We start from the raw sequence: 21543 nt of genomic DNA on the forward strand, positions 1-21543 counted from the left end.
ATGATGAAGAAGTGGCCAGAGGTATTCTGCATAATGGACTGACATATTAAATTAGTCTGATGTAACCACAAGCTCATCCCATACACCAAATAATGATCACAACATAACACTATGGTTAACACTTGGGAGACACATTCCAGAAAAGTGGGGTTCAACTTCCAGTCCAATCATTCAAACTGAGGTTTAATGTGTTGTTGTTGTTGTTGTTGTGGTCTTCAGTCCTGAGACTGGTTTGATGCAGCTCTCCATGCTACTCTGTCCTGTGCAAGCTTCTTCATCTCCCAGTACCTACTGCATCCTACATCCTTCTGAATCTGCTTAGTGTATTCATCTCTTGGTCTCCCCCTACGATTTTTACCCTCCACGCTACCCTCCAATACTAAATTGGTGATCCCTTGATGCCACAGAACATGTCCTACCAACCGATCCCTTCTTCTGGTCAAGTTGTGCCACAAACTTCTCTTCTCCCCAATCCTATTCAATACTTCCTCATTAGTTACGTGATCTACCCATCTAATTTTCAGCATTCTTCTGTAGCACCACATTTCAAAAGCTTCTATTCTCTTCTTGTCCAAACTATTTACCGTCCATGTTTCGCTTCCATACATGGCTACACTCCATACAAATACTTTCAGAAATGACTTCCTGACACTTAAATCTATACTCGATGTTAACAAATTTCTCTTCTTCAGAAACGCTTTCCTTGCCATTGCCAGTCTACATTTTATATCCTCTCTACTTCGACCATCATCAGTTATTTTGCTCCCCAAATAGCAAAACTCCTTTACTACTTTAAGTGTCTCATTTCCTAATCTAATACCCTCAACATCACCCGACTTAATTCGACTACATTCCATTATCCTCGTTTTGCTTTTGTTGATGTTCATCTTATATCCTCCTTTCAAGACACTGTCCATTCTGTTCAACTGATCTTCCAAGTCCTTTGCTGTCTCTGACAGAATTACAATGTCATCGGCGAACCTCAAAGATTTTATTTCTTCTCCATGGATTTTAATACCTACTCCAAATTTTTCTTTTGTTTCCTTTACTGCTTGCTCAATATACAGATTGAATAACATCGGGGAGAGGCTACAACCCTGTCTTACTCCCTTCCCAACCACTGCTTCCCTTTCATGTCCCTCGACTCTTATAACTGCCATCTGGTTTCTGTACAAATTGTAAATAACCTTTCGCTCCCTGTATTTTACCCCTGCCACCTTTAGAATTTGAAAGAGAGTATTCCAGTCAACATTGTCAAAAGCTTTCTCTAAGTCTACAAATGCTAGAAACGTAGGTTTGCCTTTCCTTAATCTTTCTTCTAAGATAAGTCTTAAGGTCAGTATTGCCTCACGTGTTCCAGTATTTCTACAGAATCCAAACTGATCTTCCCCGAGGTCGGCTTCTACTAGTTTTTCCATTCGTCTGTAAAGAATTCGTGTTAGTATTTTGCAGCTGTGGCTTATTAAACTGATTGTTCGGTAATTTTCACATCTGTCAACACCTGCTTTCTTTGGGATTGGAATTATTATATTCTTCTTGAAGTCTGAGGGTATTGCGCCTGTCTCATACATCTTGCTCACCAGATGGTAGAGTTTTGTCAGGACTGGCTCTCCCAAGGCCGTCAGTAGTTCCAATGGAATGTTGTCTACTCCAGGGGCCTTGTTTCGACTCAGGTCTTTCAGTGCTCTGTCAAACTCTTCACGCAGTATCGTATCTTCCATTTCATCTTCATCTACATCCTCTTCCATTTCCATAATATTGTCCTCAAGTACATCGCCCTTGTATAGACCCTCTATATACTCCTTCCACCTTTCTGCCTTCCCTTCTTTGCTTAGAACTGGGTTTCCATCTGAGCTCTTGATGTTCATACAAGTGGTTCTCTTATCTCCAAAGGTCTCTTTAATTTTCCTGTAGGCAGTATCTATCTTACCCCTATTGAGATAAGCCTCTACATCCTTGCATTTGTCCTCTAGCCATCCCTGCTTAGCCATTTTGCACTTCCTGTCGATCTCATTTTTGAGACGTTTGTATTCCTTTTTACCTGCTTCATTTACTGCATTTTTATATTTTCTCCTTTCATCAATTAAGTTCAATATTTCTTCTGTTACCCAAGGATTTCTACTAGCCCTCGTCTTTTTACCTACTTGATCCTCTGCTGCCTTCACTACTTCATCCCTCAAAGCTACCCATTCTTCTTCTACTGTATTTCTTTCCCCCATGCCTGTCAATTGTTCCCTTATGCTCTCCCTGAAACTCTGTACAACCTCTGGTTCTTTCAGTTTATCCAGGTCCCATCTCCTTAAATTCCCACCTTTTTGCAGTTTCTTCAGTTTTAATCTACAGGTCATAACCAATAGATTGTGGTCAGAGTCCACATCTGCCCCTGGAAATGTCTTACAATTTAAAACCTGGTTCCTAAATCTCTGTCTTACCATTATATAATCTATCTGATACCTTTTAGTATCTCCAGGGTTCTTCCATGTATACAACCTTCTATCGTGATTCTTAAACCAAGTGTTAGCTATGATTAAGTTGTGCTCTGTGCAAAATTCTACCAGGCGGCTTCCTCTTTCATTTCTTAGCCCCAATCCATATTCACCTACTACGTTTCCTTCTCTCCCTTTTCCTACACTCGAATTCCAGTCACCCATGACTATTAAATTTTCGTCTCCCTTCACTATCTGAATAATTCCTTTTATTTCATCAAACATTTCTTCAATTTCTTCGTCATCTGCAGAGCTAGTTGGCATATAAACTTGTACTACTGTAGTAGGTGTGGGCTGCGTATCTATCTTGGCCACAATAATGCGTTCACTATGCTGTTTGTAGTAGCTTACCCGCATTCCTATTTTCCTATTCATTATTAAACCTACTCCTGCATTCCCCCTATTTGACTTTGTGTTTATAACCCTGTAGTCACCTGACCAGAAGTCTTGTTCCTCCTGCCACCGAACTTCACTAATTCCCACTATATCTAACTCTAACCTATCCATTTCCCTTTTTAAATTTTCTAACCTGCCTGCCCGATTAAGTGATCTGACATTCCACGCTCCGATCCGTAGAACGCCAGTTTTCTTTCTCCTGATAACGACGTCCTCTTGAGTAGTCCCCGCCCGGAGATCCGAATGGGGGACTATTTTACCTCCGGAATATTTTACCCAAGAGGACGCCATCATCATTTAATCATACAGTAAAGCTGCATGCCATCGGGAAAAATTACGGCCGTAGTTTCCCCTTGCTTTCAGCTGTTCGCAGTACCAGCACAGCAAGGCCGTTTTGGTTATTGTTACAAGGCCAGATCAGTCAATCATCCAGACTGTTGCCCTTGCAACTACTGAAAAGGCTGCTGCCCCTCTTCAGGAACCACACGTTTGTCTGGCCTCTCAACAGATACCCCTCCGTTGTGGTTGTACCTACGGTACGGCTATCTGTATCGCTGAGGCACGCAAGCCTCCCCACCAACGGCAAGGTCCATGGTTCATGGGGGGAGGAGGTTTAATGTAGCTTTCCTATACTCCTTAGGATGAATGCCGGGGTAGTTCCTTTTGAAAAGGACATGACCAATACCTTCCCTATCCTTGAGAAATCAAAGCTTATGCTCCATGTTCAGCAATCTTGGAATTTCAAGTCATAAGATCCCTTCCTTTGAATGGATTCATCACAATGTGTATATGCCCATCTGTACTCAGGCATATCCATTTCACTAAATGTTGGTGAAGCAATTAATGTGTATCTTCATTTAGAAAATAGTGTAGGGCTTTTTTAAACAGTGTATGGAAGGGTTTGGATACCAAGAAGAGGGATATTAGTGTCTGATTGTACACTGATTGTTCCTTTTTGTCAACAAGGACTGTCAAGAAGAGAAGAGCACAGATCTGAAATTGTTTTCAAAATCTAGGTGGCGTTCATGAATGCCCCACACTGGTTATCAAAGAACAACAAATTTTACTAAGGAAAATTGGCAAACAGCCGTATCTTTTGACAAGTTATTTTATTTAGACCACCAGTCTTGGAAGCTCATTATTGTCATGTTCATCCCCTTTGCACTCAATGTATAGACCAACAGATATATCAATACTTGTCAAGTCTTTGAAGTCTTTGAAGTAAACACTCCAAAAATGAGTTCACAGAATCCAGATACTGATTGGTCCAGTTATGCAAGTATCAATGCATCCAATGGTCTATACATGGAATGAATAGGAGCTTGAAGACGGCATTAATCAAAAATGATGGACTAAATAGAATCTCTCTTAAAACATATGGCTGTTTGATGATTAATCTTGTTAAAAATTTGACCGGCCGCTGTCCTACATCCACAAAGGATCAACAGAGATAGACCAACAGCTGTGACAGGAGGTAGAGATCTTCTAACTTACAGGGCCAGACTACCACCATAATAAACAGTGACTTTCTGAGGGCCAAATCAAGAGGAACATGCCCAACCACATGGTATGAAACAGGCTCTAGAATGTCTCTCTCTATTCTAGTCATCCATGCAGCAGCCTGGACCTTAAACAGATACAACATGCAGAGTGTTACAGATGGGCACAAAATCAACAGGAGTGAACTATGGACTCCACAGATGAACACAACAGATGACTGATACCAGATGACCATCAACAACATGTGTAAGGGCACACGGTAATTCTAGACACCTGAGAGATCCCATCAATCGAGCAAGCAAGGTAGTGGATCAGTGATGCTTTGGGGTGACACAGTGTGGAGGTGTTGGACACTATTTTTGTTCATCCATGGCAAACACAACACTCCACAATACATGAACATAATTATCCAAGCCATCATTGATCCAGTTCAACCAAATTTCTGGGAAGAATTCAAGTTAATGGAGGACAGTTTCTGTGACTTTTGTCCAGGCATCATCAACAATCTGGAAGATGCTTGGGGGAGACTGAAAGGAGCTGTATGAGCATGTCCTCACTCACCATGACATCTACGAGAATTAACACAATGTTGCCACTGAAGAATGGGATAAATCAGACCTACAGTGTTTAAGTAAAGGTGTGGGCAACATGCCATGTAGTGTGCTGGGTTGCATTCATGCAAAGTAATGTGTTATTCTACATTGAATTACTTTTCTGCACAATGGGTTTACTTCAAGAAAAGTATTTTTTGTTTCTGTTAAATTACAGTGTGGTATCACATATCGATACAACCCCAAAGGCATCAAGTTGACAACAGAATTGAAAGTTTTCATCAGACACCGATAGTGGACGTGGGTGATCCTGAGTACCCAATGATGCATGCCCATTGAGCCACAGCTCCAGCAGCTCTGAGCTACAAGTGTTCTCTGCTGCTACAATACAGTATGGCCGGTGGCAACCACACTGCCATTCACACACTGGAGTCACTTGCTATATGATGCTATGCAGATGCTGCCTAGTCACAGCTCCAACTCCATCATTTGTGCTTTAGTACACAGAGCCTCTTCCTTGTTGACACTGAGAGATGGGCTCTTTCTTGTTGCATTATTTGTAATGAGTTTCCGTATGCTTGGAAAAATACAAGTTAAGTCAATCTTCTGCTAACTTGTTCACTAATCATTTATGCTGCTGCCCAGCTTTCCTATGACAACAGTTGCTGCACCACTCTATAGCAGACCTCTCATTACTGTTGCATATGAAGTTGTACACAACATACAGTACATGTGACTGTTGGATTTTGGTTGTCAATAAATTGATAGAGGCATTACTTTCAAACTACTGCTTCACTACCACACTGAATGCTTTAAAACTATTGTTTCGAGGGTGATGTACAATTTTTTTTGTGTATAATACACAGTACCAAATTAAATTTTTCAAAAGCAGACAACTTTAGCTGTGTATAATTATAAGCAAATTAATACTCTGATGCATGATATGAAACATTGAACAAAAAAAGGTTATAAATGCTTCAGCACCTATATTTCACAAAAAAGTAGTTATTTACACTGACACACATACATGCTCCACCTCATTCTTAATAAGTGAAGAACATTAAACAAAAACACATAAGAGACACGAAGATACAAATTGATTAGTTTTTACCTTAGGAAACTAAAATAGTCTTCTGACTAATTCCCATCACTTGAATTACCTGAAATATCACACCACAATAATTGAAAAAAATCTGAAACTCTCAGGCCAGAAGTATTTTTACACAATATGCAAAAATTTAAAGCAGAAATTTGAAACAAAACTCAAATCACTATTTAACATTAACTGTAAAATGGAATGTGTGTATGAAGAGAGATCACTGCTCATAATTTACAACATGTGCCAAACAGTGGGCAGGCATGTGTGTTTTAGCACAGAAGAATGATTTTATCTGAGAAATAATCAATTTATTATCTTTTGTCTGTGCCTGTCCACTGCTCAGAACCTCTTCTGTAGTGACAATGTGCCATTACATACGTATTACAGTTTATACCATAGTCTCCATTAATAGGAATGTCCTTGTTGGAAGTAACATTTCGCAGTTGTATTACACTACCATGTGCAGAATGGCACCGTGGTATTATTTGTGTTAGCCTGCAGACATGAGATAAACAGCTGAATATCAAAGAATCAGGACAGAGAGGACAGGCTTAATTTTTATAAAGTTAACCACTTCAATAATTCTTAAGACTTTCTTTGTGGTATCTTTTATTTGAAATATATTATCTCCTAATAAGAAACAAAATGTGCCACTATCTAAATATCTGCCTCACTCACAGACATTCTAGGTCAAGTTTCATCATATGATCATCAAAATGGATATCCTGCTTTGTTGTCTAAAAACAATGTATTAAAAAATTATCAAAGATATAAAAAATAGCTGCTATACCACTGTAACAGTTAGCTATGTAGTCTTACAATGAGAGCTTTGTGGTAGATTCTTTTATGTGTTTGTCTATTTTTTGTTTGTCTGTTGTCGATGTATTATGCTCCCAGTAAAAGGTCGTAACAACGTGATAAAATTGTCTCTGATAGTGCTGTTAAAAGAATTACTGTTTGTTGAGCATATGAAGAGTCTGGGGAGAGATGGCTGGATATTTTTAGCAACTATTCATACATGAGATTGCAGGTTCGAGTGCTGTTGTCCACATCTCTTCCCGTACACGTCGCATTCAATTTGAAACAATTTTGCTATTTCAATACTTCCAAAAATACTAATAAAGGTCATGATGCTCACCTTTGTTATCATGAAATAATAACAGTTTATTGTGTCTCTTGTACAATTCTCCACATAACATCAAAAGAAGTGAACAGAAAATTCTAGTTACCCTTAGTTACGAGTAAACCACAGAGAGAGTAATATTCCAAGTCAACGATATAATTATCATAGAGTCTCTCAGATAACATCTTTGCCACTTAGCTTTCTCACAGTCGATTCAGTACATTACATATTTATTACACTACAGCTTTTACAGCCAGTATTTGCATTACTGATGATCTTTGTTTTATGGGAATTAGGGCGTGGTCAAAGGCATATTTCTCTGACCAAAAAGTTTGAAGTGGCCCTTCAGACAGTGAAGACAAAACCTTTGTGTTGGTTTCTGTACACTAAAAACATTTTTGTTACAGGGAGAGAAAGAAATCTCAGAATTTCTAAATTTTATGAATGATATTTTTTATCATCATCATCTTCTTCTTCTTCTTCTTCTTCTTCTCTTCTTCATCTTAATTCCAAGTATTAGGCCTCTTGACCTGTAACAGTCTCACCCAGAAGGTCTTCTGCAATCTTTCCACTGGTCGACCTACTGATCTTAGACTGTTGGGGTGGTACTGTAGATTTGAGTTCATTCATTGTAGATGCTTTCTCCTGCTGTTTTGGTAGTTTTGAATATAATGGGTGATAGTTTCTATTTTAAATTCATTCAACACATTATAATTACCTATGTTACCCCAAATAATTAATTGCATTAATGATGTAATTAATTAAGATATTGATTCTAATGTAAAGTACAAATAAAAATAAAGTTCACAATGGAAAAAGAGAAAGGCAGTCAAATTTCAGTTTTGGATGTACAGGTACTTAGAAAACCTCATGGAGCTTTAGAGCATAAAGTCTTCAGAACGCCCACTCACACAGACAGGTATTTTCACAAAAATTCCAATCACCATTTCAGGCAGAAAAGGGAAGTAATCAAAACAATGGTGGTCTGAGCTCAAAGAATCAGTGAACCACATTACCCTGAGAACAAGCTCGATCATTTAAGAATTGCTTCCAGAAAAAACAGTTGCTCTGACAAAGAGTATTGTACTACATCCTAAGACATCTGGAGTTTCTAATGAAAAGAACCAACCAAAGGGTCAGTTTTCCTCCCACTTATAAAAGCTGTTGCAGATCAGTCAGCAAAGTACCAAGAAGGCATTGTATTTAGATAGTGTTTAAATCACCAAGAAACAAGCATGAATTTTGGGACACTGCAAAGTACCCATCTCGCTGGTTGCCATAGCAAGGATATATCAAATCCCTTGCACATTTGGTCAAGTGTACAAAGGAACCATAGAAACAAGCATTAACACACATCTTAACTCTTTGCCATCTGCACGTCTCGCACAAATGTATTTGCTTGCCGCCGGCTGCACTATTTCAGATTACTTGGCTTGTCGCTGGCCGTTCTTGACATTATCAGGAGATTGTAGATTGTTAAGTTTTACTAATCTCATCATTAGTTCTCATAAGTAGTCAACCCTCTTCCCCTACTTTCATGAAATGTCGAAGATATACATACGTAAATAAATACAAAATTTGTTTATTTCATATGTTTGTTTATTTGCATTGTCTTTGGTACTTAGTGTTTCTCTTTCATATGATATGCAGCAAAACAGTCTCCCAGATGTAACACATTTCCACAAGACTTACACATTAAGTTTGTTGTTGTTCTTTTTTTGTTTTTGGAACATACATGGCAATTTTTCGTTTTCGTTTATTCGTTTCGGAAATAAGTATTAGTAGGTGTTGGTTTATGTGACCGGAAAGTCTGTCAACCAGTACATGATGAGATGTACACGAAGTAGTGGCAACCTCCACGTTTTGCTCAGTAGCAGGTACATGGTCTTTTATCTGCGAACCAGACACTTTGAATAAAAAATTGTGAAATCAGAGACTCTTGTGTTCTGTATTGAAATATTGACACGTACGGAATGCATTAAATAATGCGCAATGATAGAGGTACATGCAATATTTTTTTTGACCACTTTATAGTTTTTCCACATATAGGGTAATAACTCAAATACTGGACTGCCTGATCCACTCCGTTCATGTATTTGTTGTAGTCTAATACACTTTCACGTTTTTTTTATTGTGTAATTGGTTTTTTTACATTTTCTGTGAGTGTCAGTCAAAGTGGCATTATGTACTGTAGAGATCATTCTTATCATTTTAGTTTCTGAAGCTCTCCATACCTGTGTGAGTACTTTCCGTCGATGACAAGCTTTAAACACATTGACTTTTATGCGCTTTAATTTTTCCGGAAATCCTCTATTTTGCCGTATTGTTCCACAAACTCGAATTTTATTTTCAAGTAACGTCTTGCAAGTTCTGCACTGTTATAATAATTATCCATGTAGAGGTGATTCCACTTTCCATAAGAAGGTGTCAATAGTTCCATGAATGTTGTTGCTAAGGGCTGAGCAGTGCTGGAATATATCTTGAATGAGGATATGTATCCCGTACTCGAATCACACAGCATCCGAAAGAATATGCCATATTTTATAATTTTCGACGGATTGTAAACTTTAAAATTTAACCGTCCACACCACAGTATCATTCCTTCATCAGTTGAGATGTTTTGAATTAGATTAAATGTTTCTTTAAACTATTTGTAAAAATAATCAATCACGAATTGCCCTTTGTAAAGCTGGTCGGCATTTTGTAGTTTATTGTTGTTGTCAGAAAAATGTAAAAATGATCATATTTGTCTGAATTGGTTGCGGGACATCATTTTGCAAAATATTGGTGAGTCTATTAACGGATTCATTGACCAATAATCATCAATCTTTGCCTTTTTTGCAATTCACATAAGAATAGCAAGCTGAAACCATTTTCTAAGTTCAGGTCCCGTAATGTCAACAAATTTGGCATTTTTTTATCCAGTTTCCTTCTATTGCAATATTGCTAATATATTCAAATAGATTGTTCCCAATATATAATATTACGATATCCTCGACACACTGTGTATATTTGGGAAATATGTTGGGCTCAGAGATCCTTCAAATTTATTATTGAATTCTTCTTGGACATATTTCACTATCTTCTGATGATTCTGGTTCACTTTCATTCTTTTGATATCCAATGTCTTCTTCTCAATCAGCCAAGTCATCCGGAATGCCAGACAAGACATCTGTGTATTCATTATATCGTCTCTTTTGTCTGCCACGATGAAAGGGCACAAGTACTTATGAAAACAAAAAACTTGTAGATGTGTGTGACTTATTGTTACCTAAACAAAACACCAACAGAATGCAAAAGATATTATTGTGCTGTTGCCGGCCACTGAGTGATACTATGCACACGACACCACCGCGGTGTTGCTGGCAGTTTACTGCTATTTCGCACATGACACCACCGTAGTGTCGCCGGATGGCACAGTGTTAAGCAACAAATGAGCAACTATCATCTGGGCAGCATGGATAAATTGGCAGTACAGATTGAGCACTGGGACCAGGAGACCACCAGATTAATTTCTACCAATACTGTAGTTTTACAAAGATGTAACTGTACTAGGATGTGCAGAGATATCACAGAAATTCAAAAGCACAAAAACTTTAACAGAAAATAAGAAGCACTGAAATTAGACAATTTGTGGGCCTTTGTGTCAAACAGTGCCAACTCTTCCCCACAACAAACTTCATAACACATGTGGGCACGACTCCGCAATCTTAGGCAGCAGTTTGATGACATCACAAACTGACTGTTGTATTGATACATTTAAACAGTTCAACTTTCTGAGCACAGCACTGAGGTGCAAAATGATTCAAGGGACACCATGCCAAATAACAGTGTTTCAGATGAATCAGGTTCAGTTGAGGCATAAGACAATTCAAGGACATCACAGCAGATAATAGCATTTCAGAAGAATCTGACTCAGTCAAAATAAATGAAGACTCTGAACCACCTCAACAAGTACTCTAAGATCTTCCCAAATACCAAGATCAAAGAAGAAAGTTCATCTGGCAGTTAAGGGATGTGCACAAGTCTCTGACTGGACTATGAAGAAACATGTGTGCCAGTGATGTGATACAATTCACTCACATATCACATATTTATTTAGTTCAACTGACAAATATGACTTAGACATTGCTCATTGTGATATAGTGACAGTTGTGTGTGTGTGTGTGTGTGTGTGTGTGTGTGTGTGTTTTCTTTTTTATTTTATTTTATTGCAAGTGGACTTAAAAGAAGAAATTTATGTTAAGATTCCCACAGCTGACTACAAGTCAAAGACATTTAAAGATGAAGGCATTAAAAGACTTAAGAAAGCAGTTTACGGACTTAAATAGGAAAGTTGCTGTTGGAACATTAAACTGGACAAAGCTCTACTAGGTCTGCATTTCAGTAGATCCACAGCTGACACTCGTGTTTACTACAAAATGAAGGAAGCAATATATTCATTTTAGCAGTTCATGTAGATGACATGCTGAGTTTTTGCAACAATCTGCAACAAAAAATTGCATTTAAAGAGGAATTAAAGGAACACTTTAAACTAAAAGACCTTGGAGATGAAATGGCCCAAAGACAGAGAGACAAAAAACTGCCATGAAGAATGTCCCATACAGAAAAGTTATAGGTAGCCTAATGTATGCTCAGTGAGGTACTAGACCAGATTTAGCACAGGCAACTGGAGTGGTGAGTCAGTTTAATACTAACCCAGGAGTACCCCACTGGCCAACTGTAAAAAGTATCCTATGATACCTAAAAGGAACTAAACCTCTCAAACTACAATTTTCTACAGATGAGGATCATGACATCACAGGATACACTGGTGCTGGCTGGGCTGAGGACAATGCAGATAGAGAACTGACCACTGGTTTCTTGTTTATTCACAAGGTGCAGCAATTTCATGGAACACACAAAACAGCCAACAGCAGCTCCCTTGACAACAGAAGCAAAGTACATTAGCTTCTGCACATCAGGTAGCACATTGGCTGCAATGGTTGCAAAGAGAAATATCCCCTTTCCCAAAAGAAGGTCCAATTAAATTATTTTGTGACAACAAAGGTGCAACTGATCTGTCAAAGACAAGTGGATACAAAGGCTGCACTAAACACTCCGACACCAGACATCATTTCATCACAGAAAAAAATTATTCAGGAGAAATTACAGTGGAGCAAATTTAAATGAGAGGAATGCCTAAAGACATGATGACAAAGCCACTGCCAAGAAGCAGACATCATTAACTAATTCAAGGATTTGGATTACGAAGCTGAAATACTATGAGGCATCACTTCTAGTGGGGGTGTTGCAATTTTCATTTAAAATCAGTGCCTCTGCTAATACATTCATCTCTGGCATCATTGCAATGGACAATTTCATATATGTGCTTCTTTGCATTATTTCGTTTATTGAGTTTAATCACATTACTGTCGCTCTATTAACTAATAAAAGTGTTTTATTTAGTATCAAACTGGAACCATGTTTCCATTTAAAGTTCAAATCACAACACATTGCATTCAAAAACACTGTATCACAGAACACACTTCACAATCTGTGCGCTCAGAGATTGTCTTACACATTTTGAATGATCATTATCAAATGCAAACACAAATGTGTGGAACTGCAACACCAATCCTGCAGAGGTGGCTGAATGAAACAGAACTTACTTTCTTGACACACCTCGTATGTAAGACTTCAAAGACGCATAAAGGTCAGCATCTAGCTTCAATTATACAGAAATGTATAATTGAGCACTTTAAAAAATGCAGAAAAGTAGTATCCTATAATCATAACTCAATGAGTCACACCTGGAATCAGTCAACTGATAAAATACCTGGGCATAACAATTTGTCGAGATACGGAATGGAACAGGCTCAGTCGTAGGTACAGCAGGTGGCAAACTTTGTTTCATATGCAGGATCCTGGGAAAATTGAATCAGTCTATGAAGTAAACCACTTACAAAACATCCATACAACCCATCCTAGGTCATTTCTCAAGTGTGTGGGGCACATGACAAATGGGACTAAATGGGAATATTGAAAATATTCAAAGGGGGCAGCATGGATAAGAACAGGTTTATTTTACTAACATGAGAGTGTCCCTATTATATTGAAGAACCTGAATGGGTAGGCACTCAAAGATAAACACCAGCTATCCAGTGAAAGCCTACTTCTATAGTTTTGAGAACCAGTATTAAGTAAGTAATCTAAAAATACACTCCTGCCTCCTACATATTACTTCCATAGCCACTGAGAAGGCAATATCTGACTAATTATGCTGTGTGCAGAGGCATTTAAGCAGTCATAATCCCGGTGTTCCACACATGACTGGAACAGGAACAGACCCAAAATGTGCTATAAGGCTACGAAGTTTCTGCCAGAGTGGTTTGAAGAGTACGCATGTGGATGTAGGCACTATTTTTGAAGAGAGAGAGAGAGAGAGAGAGAGAGAGAGAGAGAGAGAGAGAGAGAGAAAAGTTACTTTGAAAAAAATATATAAAGTGAATATTGCATTTGAAGCGTAACTATTTAGGCAACTGATTGTGATAAGTGCAAATTGTGTGTTCTATTATGTCTGCCACTGCTGGCAACAGTCCAATGTTACTTGAATGTCTGGTCGTATAATCACTACTCAGTTCCGCAGAAATATTGTGGTACTGTGATTAACTTGCATCACAAAGCCCTCTCACACAAGTAAACTGTATCTGTTGTTATTTTTATTTAGTGGAGCATACATAAGATTCTCCAGGAAGATGAGACAAATCATAAGCATCCATTGACCGATGAGCTGAATATCACATGCAACCATAGTTTTCTGAGGAAGGATTTATGAAGCAAGACCTTGTAGTAATAGCAAGAACTGATAGTAACAATTCAAATTATAATCCTCATTATAAAGCTATGAATCTCACTGCAATCAGGTAATTTTTAGATATGTGACACATCAGTCAGTCAGGCAGCCAGCTGGCCAGCAGCCACCAGTGAGCAGTTAGTTACTGTTCAGTGTGTGCTGTGGGCTCTCACCTGTGTACCTGACAGTATCAACCTGGTTTTTTGTGTTGAAGCAATTAATACACTTACCATAAAACATACATTTTAAGACACATGCCATTTTTAAAAACCAGCAAATTCCTACAATGCTTTACTCAAGAGCCACAGCTAGATGCACACTCTGTATCTATGACAGGCATATCATACAAAAAACAGCAGTGCAGATGAGTGCTGACTGCTGTGGGTGTGACAGACTGAACACTTATATCAAGATCGTATCCCATGTTTATGTACCAAGTAAAGTCTTTTCAACAGTCATGGAGCGTACATAAGATTCTCCAGGAAGATGAGACAAATCATAAGCGTCGATTGACCGATGAGCTGAATGATATCACATGCAACCATAGTTTTCTGAGGAAGGATTTATGAAGTAAGACCTTGTAGTAATGTAAAGAAGTGATAGCAACAATTCAAATTATAATCCTCATTATAAAGCTGTGAATCTTACTGCAAAATACACTGATAAGAAAGGAAAATCATGCTGTTCTACCAATCAATAGCAATCCTTTCTGTATAACAGCAGTTATTCCATACCAGATTTTCCATCCTTAAATTCATATCTGTATCAGTTTAAGATGAAGCATTTTTTCTGAACACATAAAAGAAGTATTTAGCAGATACTAATAAGAAGTGTGGAACTGATATGAAGACTTTTCGTGTGGATACAACTGAGGTCACAGCAGCAGTTTAGTAGCATCATATTTATTATGATTTCCTTATTAATGCAGCATGGAAAATCCTAATTGAGTGGTTAATCACAAATAACAATATATGAACCAGAATTTCAAGGATTTGAGGTAATTAGAAAATGTGTGGAAGAAAAATAAAATTATGGATCATCTGCAAAAGTGGTTAATGAAACCCACATTGATAAAAAATACTTGAATGTGTCAGATTTTAGTATTATATTCATTGTAGCTTTGAGATTTTTCATCTTAATTTAAGAAAATAAACAAATAAAAAATAAGTATACCTTTCTCTTTGAGAAATGTGAAATACCTAATGAATGTACAATTATTGCACCATCAGCTGGGCATTGAACTGATGTACGTAAAATGGTGTCTTATTACACTAACAAGGCTCACTCTTCAGTTTTCTTCACACTATCACGATTTGGAGGATAGTGCCCAGATATAATAAATTTCCTACATCAGTATGAGGCACTTCTCAAAACACTCAACTATAATCAGTTTCAAGCATTATTGTGAGAAGGAAAGTTGTTACTCACCATATAGTGGAGTTGTTGAGTCGCAGATAGGCACAACAAAAAGACTTTCACAATTAAAGCTTTCAGCCATTGGCCTTCGCCAACAGTCCACACACACACACACACACACACACACACACACACACACACACAAAAGCGCGCGCGCGCGCGCGCTCTCACGCGCACATGCAATACATACATGCGACTGCAGTCTCAGGCAATGGAAACCTGAGTGTGGTTTCAGTTGCCTGAGACTGCAGTAATGTGTGAGAGTTGCGTTTGGCCTTCTTTGAAGAGAAGGTATATAAACAAATCTTACCATGAGCGCCAACAAGGCATCCTCCTATGCCAACCTGTTTACGGGCTATCTTGAGATCATCTTAGCCTCCCAAAATGTCAAATCTCTGGTCTGGTTCAAGTTCATAGGACTCAGGGCCAAGACACCCTATCCTCATTCTTTCACAATCTCACCTTTTCTCCCATCTGTTTTACTTGGCTCTCCTCAGTATGTCACCTCCCTGGATGTTGACTTCCTTCTCTCTGAGGGCTCCATCCACACCTTTGTCCACACTAAACCCACGAACAGTACCTGCATTTTGACAACTGTCACGCCTTCCACACCAAAATAAATATCCCCCGCACCCCCCCCTGCTGGTACAGCCTAAGCACCCGAGGACAGTGTATCTGCAGTGACAAGAACTCCCTTGCCCAGGACGCTGCAGGTTTCACCAACAGTAGGAAAAGATAGACTGCTACTTACCATAAGATAACATGCTAAGTTGCAGACAGGCGCAATTAAAAGACACTTACACATAATCTTTTGGCCACAGCCTTTGTTGGAAAAAGTGAAACACACACCATTCACTCATGCAAGTAGTTCATCTCTATGCCACTCCCAATCCAAATTCCTTGCCAAAAAGAACATATTCCTGTGGAAGACCCAGATGCAAGAGCTGCCCAATCAACAAACCCAGCACTTCCTATTCCACTCCTGTTGCAGGTATATCCTACCCCATCAGGTGCTGGTAAACCTGTGAAAGCAGCCATATAATTTAACAGCTCTGCTGCAATCATTGCACAATTTTTTATATCAGTATAAACACCAATCAGCTGTCCACCACGCTGAATAGCCACTGCCAAACTGTGGTCAGGAGCAAAGTAGATGAAACTGTGGCACAGATGCAGCTGAACATAATGTTGTGTCTAGGAATCCTGCGTACTCAGGTCGCAAGACAAACAATCAAACAACTCGTATTAATGAGTTTTATTACAACAAAACAATTACGATACTTTACTTTGCTAGACATGTCACAAGCAAAGGGCAATGTACGAAATAATCAATCTTCTTCAGAATAGACAACACATGTCTGTGCTACATAGAGATTCCTTATGAAGTAGCTAATGTTGATGCTGTTATCGAAGTGGCCATCACCAGTCAAGGCTGGGCATTTATGTCCTCTTTTCGTAGTGGCTGCTGCTGTCGCATTGACGTCCTGGAAGGGAGGTTGGTCAGCATGTAATTCGCTGACTTCTTCTCACAGCCTTCTCTTCCATGCCATTCCCGAATGGCGCGCCGATGCTGACTTAATGCCATAACACATAACACACTTACTTTCAATGGCTGCTTCACTACCAAAGTCATCTGGACACTCACCTCCACCACCAGCTTTTCTGAACAGCGAGGTGGGAGTTATCCTTACAACACATTCTCTGCTCCCTTAATTATCCCAGCTTCAACCTACAGTAGCATGCTGCCCCCACACCCTCCACCCAATAGTTTCTTCTCCCTCTGTACTGTCACTTCCTTCCCATTCCCATCTCCTACCCTCTGTGATTGCCACCCTCTGCCAATGTATCTGCTCATCTTCCCCCACTACTCTCCTTTTTTGCTCTCCTACCCCACAACCTGCTGATGCTGTGCCTGTTGGCATTCTATGCTCCACACTCTCTGCCAGACAGTGCTCCTCTCTTCCCCTCCCTAAACAGTGCTATCCTTTCCCGTTCCTCTTCCCCTTCCCTGCTTCCTCCAGATTGCTGCTTCCATCCCACATGATAGTTGCATTGTGGTCTGAGCTGCCACAGTTGGCGGTTAGATGAGTATAAGGTGTGCTTGCTTGTGTGAGGAATGATGTGTATTTCTTTTTCTCCAACAAAGGCTGTGGCTGAAAGCTTGTGTAAAAGTATCTTCTTATTCTGACTGCCTGCAACATAGTGTGTTAACTATATGGTAAATAGCAATCTATCTTTTCCTATACTGTTGATATTCCCAACTGGCATTTCCATTGTTTGATTTTGCCAAACAGCTTTTGTTCCATCCCACAACTCTGTGATATTTTCCTTCGTTGCTATTCATTATATCACGAATGTTCACAGTGTCTGTTCTTTCTCTTCTTTCCTGTGATTTTTCACTGTCCTCCAAACCACATTTACTTCTGAACCACACTGTATCAATGATTGATTGTGCTCAACCCAGGCTTTCCTCCATCAACAAACTCTGCCAGAGTGATCCCACCCCTGAAATCCTACACCATCTCCAATCCCAGTTTAAAGCCTTGGGCCCTTCCGAGAACCTCTCCCTTGAATCCATTTCCTTCCTCAGCCCTATGACACCCTGCATACCCAACTTCTACATGCTCCCCAAAATCCACAAACCCAACAATTCTGGATGCCCCATTGTGGCTGGTTGTTGTGGCTCCACTGAAAGAATTTCAGCCCTCTGACCAACACTTCCAACCAATTACCATACTCTGGACTCCAACATCAAAGGTACCAACCACTTCCTTCATCAACTCTGCACCATCTCCACCCCTTTATCCTTTACCTCGTTGATCATTGCCTGTCACTGTTGATGCCACCTCCCTAAAGACAAACATCCCTCACACTCTATGTCTTACCACATCCTTTCCCAATGTCCTTCAGACTCCAAACTCACTACCACATTCCTCATACACCTTACTAACTTTATCCTAACCCAAAACCACTACTCCTTTGAAGAGAAGGTATACAAAGAAATATGTGACACAGCCATTGGCATAGAAGGGTGGCATGTGGGTGCCAATCTGTTTATGGGTCATCTACAGGAGACCTTCCTAGCCTCCCAAAATGCCAAACCCTTAGCCTGGTTCAAGTTCATTGATGATATCTTCACAATCTGGACTCCAGGCCAAGACACCCTATCTTCATTTCTTCACAACCCCAGCACCTTCTCCCCATCCGCTTCACCTGGTCCTCCTCAATCCAGCACACCACCTTCGTAGACATTGACTACCTCGTCTCTGATGGCTCCATCCACCCCTCTGTCCAAGTTCCATCCACCAACATTTCCTGCATTTTGACAGCTGGAATCACTTTACTACCAAAAAATCTGTCCAATACAGCCTGGCCACCAGGGAACGGCATATCTGCAGTGACAAGAATTCCCTTGGCCAGCATGCTGAGGATCTCACCAAGGCCTTCACCGACAGGCACTATTCCCTCAAATCTAGTCCACAAACAGCTCTCCAGTGCCATTTCCCATTACACACCTAATCCTCCCACAACCACCAAGAACCAGCTGCAAGCAAGTGCCCAATTCATCACCCAACACTACCCCAGACTTGAACAATTGAACCACATTCTTTGCCAGGCCTTTGATTACCTATCATCATGCCCTGAAATGAGGTACATCTTACCCATGATCCTTCCCTCCCCTCCTAATGTGGTGTTCTGCCGCCCGCCCAACCTCCACAACATCCCAGTCCATTCCTATGGCCCTCCCAATCCCAACCCCTTGCCACAAGGATCATATCCTTGTGGAAGACTCAGGTGCAGGACCTGTCCAGTCCACCAAACCAGCACTTCCCATCCCTGTTCTGTCACAGATTTATCCTATCCCATCAGAGACCAGGTCACATGTGAAAGCACCCATGCCAGATAACAGCTCTGCTGCAATAATTGCACAGCTTTTTATATTTGTATGACTACCATCCAGCTGTCCAGCAGGATGAATGGCCACCACCAAACCATGGCCAAGAGCAAAGTAGGCGACCCTATGGCACAGCATGCATCTGAACATAACATGCTTAATTTCAATGGCTGTTTCACTGTCCGAGCTATCTCGATCCTCCCCTTCCCCACCAGCTTTTCTGAACTGCAGAGATGGGAGTTAGACCTACAACACATTTTCCACTCCCAAAATTATACCAGCCTCAAACTACGGTATCCTACTGTTCCCACACCTTCCAACCAATAGTTTCCACTCCCTCTTTCATATCACATTCTCCATATTCATGTCCCCTCACCCTCATTGTGTGCCACCCTCTGCCAAATGCACCCCCAATCTTTCCCTTTCCCTACTCCTCCCCTTTTCCACTCCCTCTTCCCCCACCCCTTTCACGCCTCCTATCTCACAGCCTTCCAATGATGTGCCTAGTGACAGCCTTATCAAGACACTCTGCTAGACAGCATTCATCTTTCCCTGTCCATACCCTGTTATGCCTTTCCCATTCCACCCCTTCCAGATTGCTGCTTTCATTCAACATGACAGCTGCATTACTGTCTGAGTTGCCAGAGATGGTGGTCATGGGTGCACAAAGTGTGCTTGCTGGGGTGAATGAATGTGTGTTTCCTATTCTGAAGAAGGCTTTGGCTGAAAGATAAATATGTGACACTCTTTTCGTTGTGCTCATCTGCATCTCAATGTGTCACCTTTATGGTGAGTAGTAATCTGTCCACTTCCTTACATTGTTGATATTCCAGCCTGGAGTTTCCATTGTTTGATTTTATCTACTTACATCATGGAGATCTACTACTACTACTACTATTATTATTATTAATAATAAAACACACACACGCAAAAAAGAAAGACTCTCTCTCTCTCTCTCTCTCTCTCTCTCTCTCTCTCTCTCTCTCTCTCTCTCTCCCTCCCCAAAGAATACCAGAATAATTGTCTACAAGTAAATACTTTTGGTGTGCTACTTATTGCATTCTGTGAGTAGGGAATAATTCTATACAACTCTTAAGGTAATTTATTACCTGCTTCTGGGCCTGTTCCCAATGTTTGACTGGCCATCACCAACAGCTGCAAGGTCATCAGTACGATCCAGGTCCAAGTCAGAAGCTGAGAATAATTGAATCAAGATGGGTACAAGAAACAAACCATTACTATCATGTTAAAGTGGCTGCTTAAAATGACTTTACAGACAAGCAGATACAAGTGTCCTTGCCATTAAACATACAAACTCACTGACACTCAATCTAAACATTTATGAGACAGAATTGCTGACCTCCATGAGGTGGAATTCTAGTACTATCAATAGACATATATAGAAGTATGAAGTACATCCACTATCTTAGCTTTCAGAACTAATAGTTTCTTCCTTGGGAAGGATAGCTGGATAGACTGGTGAAAACTAAAAATGAAGGGCACATCACTCAGATACCAAGATGAGAGGAAGATACCAGGTGTGGGTACTTCTCATCCTCGGTTCTGCATCAAAAATGTACATCAGTTAATCATGGCCTTGCAAACCACATTAAAAATCCTGGAAATGAAGGATACATACAGAAATCTCATTAATAATTTATATGGCACCAAATACTAATCAATCAAGTAGTATCGTCCCAATTAAACTGTAAATTATATGTAGAATCAAACAGTGGAAAACTCAGGATGGAATAATGCAATATTTTGAAAATGATAGATCACTACTCACCATATAGTGGAGATGCTGAGTCGCAGATAGTCACAACAAAAAGACTGTCAAACAAATAAGCTTTTGGAAAAAAAGGCTTTCATCGATATGAGACAATACACACACACATACTCGCACGCACACACACACACACACACACACACACACACACATGACCATGTCACCTTAGCGGCCAGAGGCTGTGGTCATGTGTGAGAGTTGCATTTGCACATGAACGTGTGTGTGTGTGTGTGTGTGTGTGTGTGTGTGTGTGTGTGTGTGTTTTGCCTTTTTTGGCCGAAAGCTTACTAGTTTGACAGTCTTTTTGTTGTGCCTGTCTGTGATCCAGCATCTCTGCTACATGGTGAGCAGTAATCTATCCTTTTCATAATAAAAGAAAAATTATCTGTAGAAATAGAAAATAAAGATATGAGTTAAGTTGTAATTTTTACACTTTTAATGCACTTTTACTGA

The 21543-nt window shown here is 39.9% G+C and overlaps 1 protein-coding gene across 2 annotated transcripts in view; it reads right to left on the reverse strand.

Annotated features, from left to right (window-relative positions):
- Positions 1–21543, reverse strand: part of LOC126188997 (kinesin-associated protein 3) — a 226372-nt gene that overhangs the window by 19063 nt on the left and 185766 nt on the right. Inside the window, exons 16-17 of one of the 2 annotated variants that reach the window (XM_049930801.1) lie at positions 20411–20495; positions 6045–6093 (exon numbers count right to left, since the gene is read on the reverse strand). In XM_049930801.1, coding sequence (XP_049786758.1) covers positions 6090–6093; positions 20411–20495 — 89 coding nt within the window. In that variant the 3' untranslated portion in view covers positions 6045–6089. The remainder of the gene's footprint in view (positions 1–6044; positions 6094–20410; positions 20496–21543) is intronic. The other variant, XM_049930800.1, reaches the window with a different exon arrangement.

This window comes from Schistocerca cancellata, chromosome 5 (genome assembly GCF_023864275.1).
Source record: "Schistocerca cancellata isolate TAMUIC-IGC-003103 chromosome 5, iqSchCanc2.1, whole genome shotgun sequence".
Taxonomy (NCBI): Eukaryota; Metazoa; Arthropoda; class Insecta; order Orthoptera; family Acrididae; genus Schistocerca; species Schistocerca cancellata.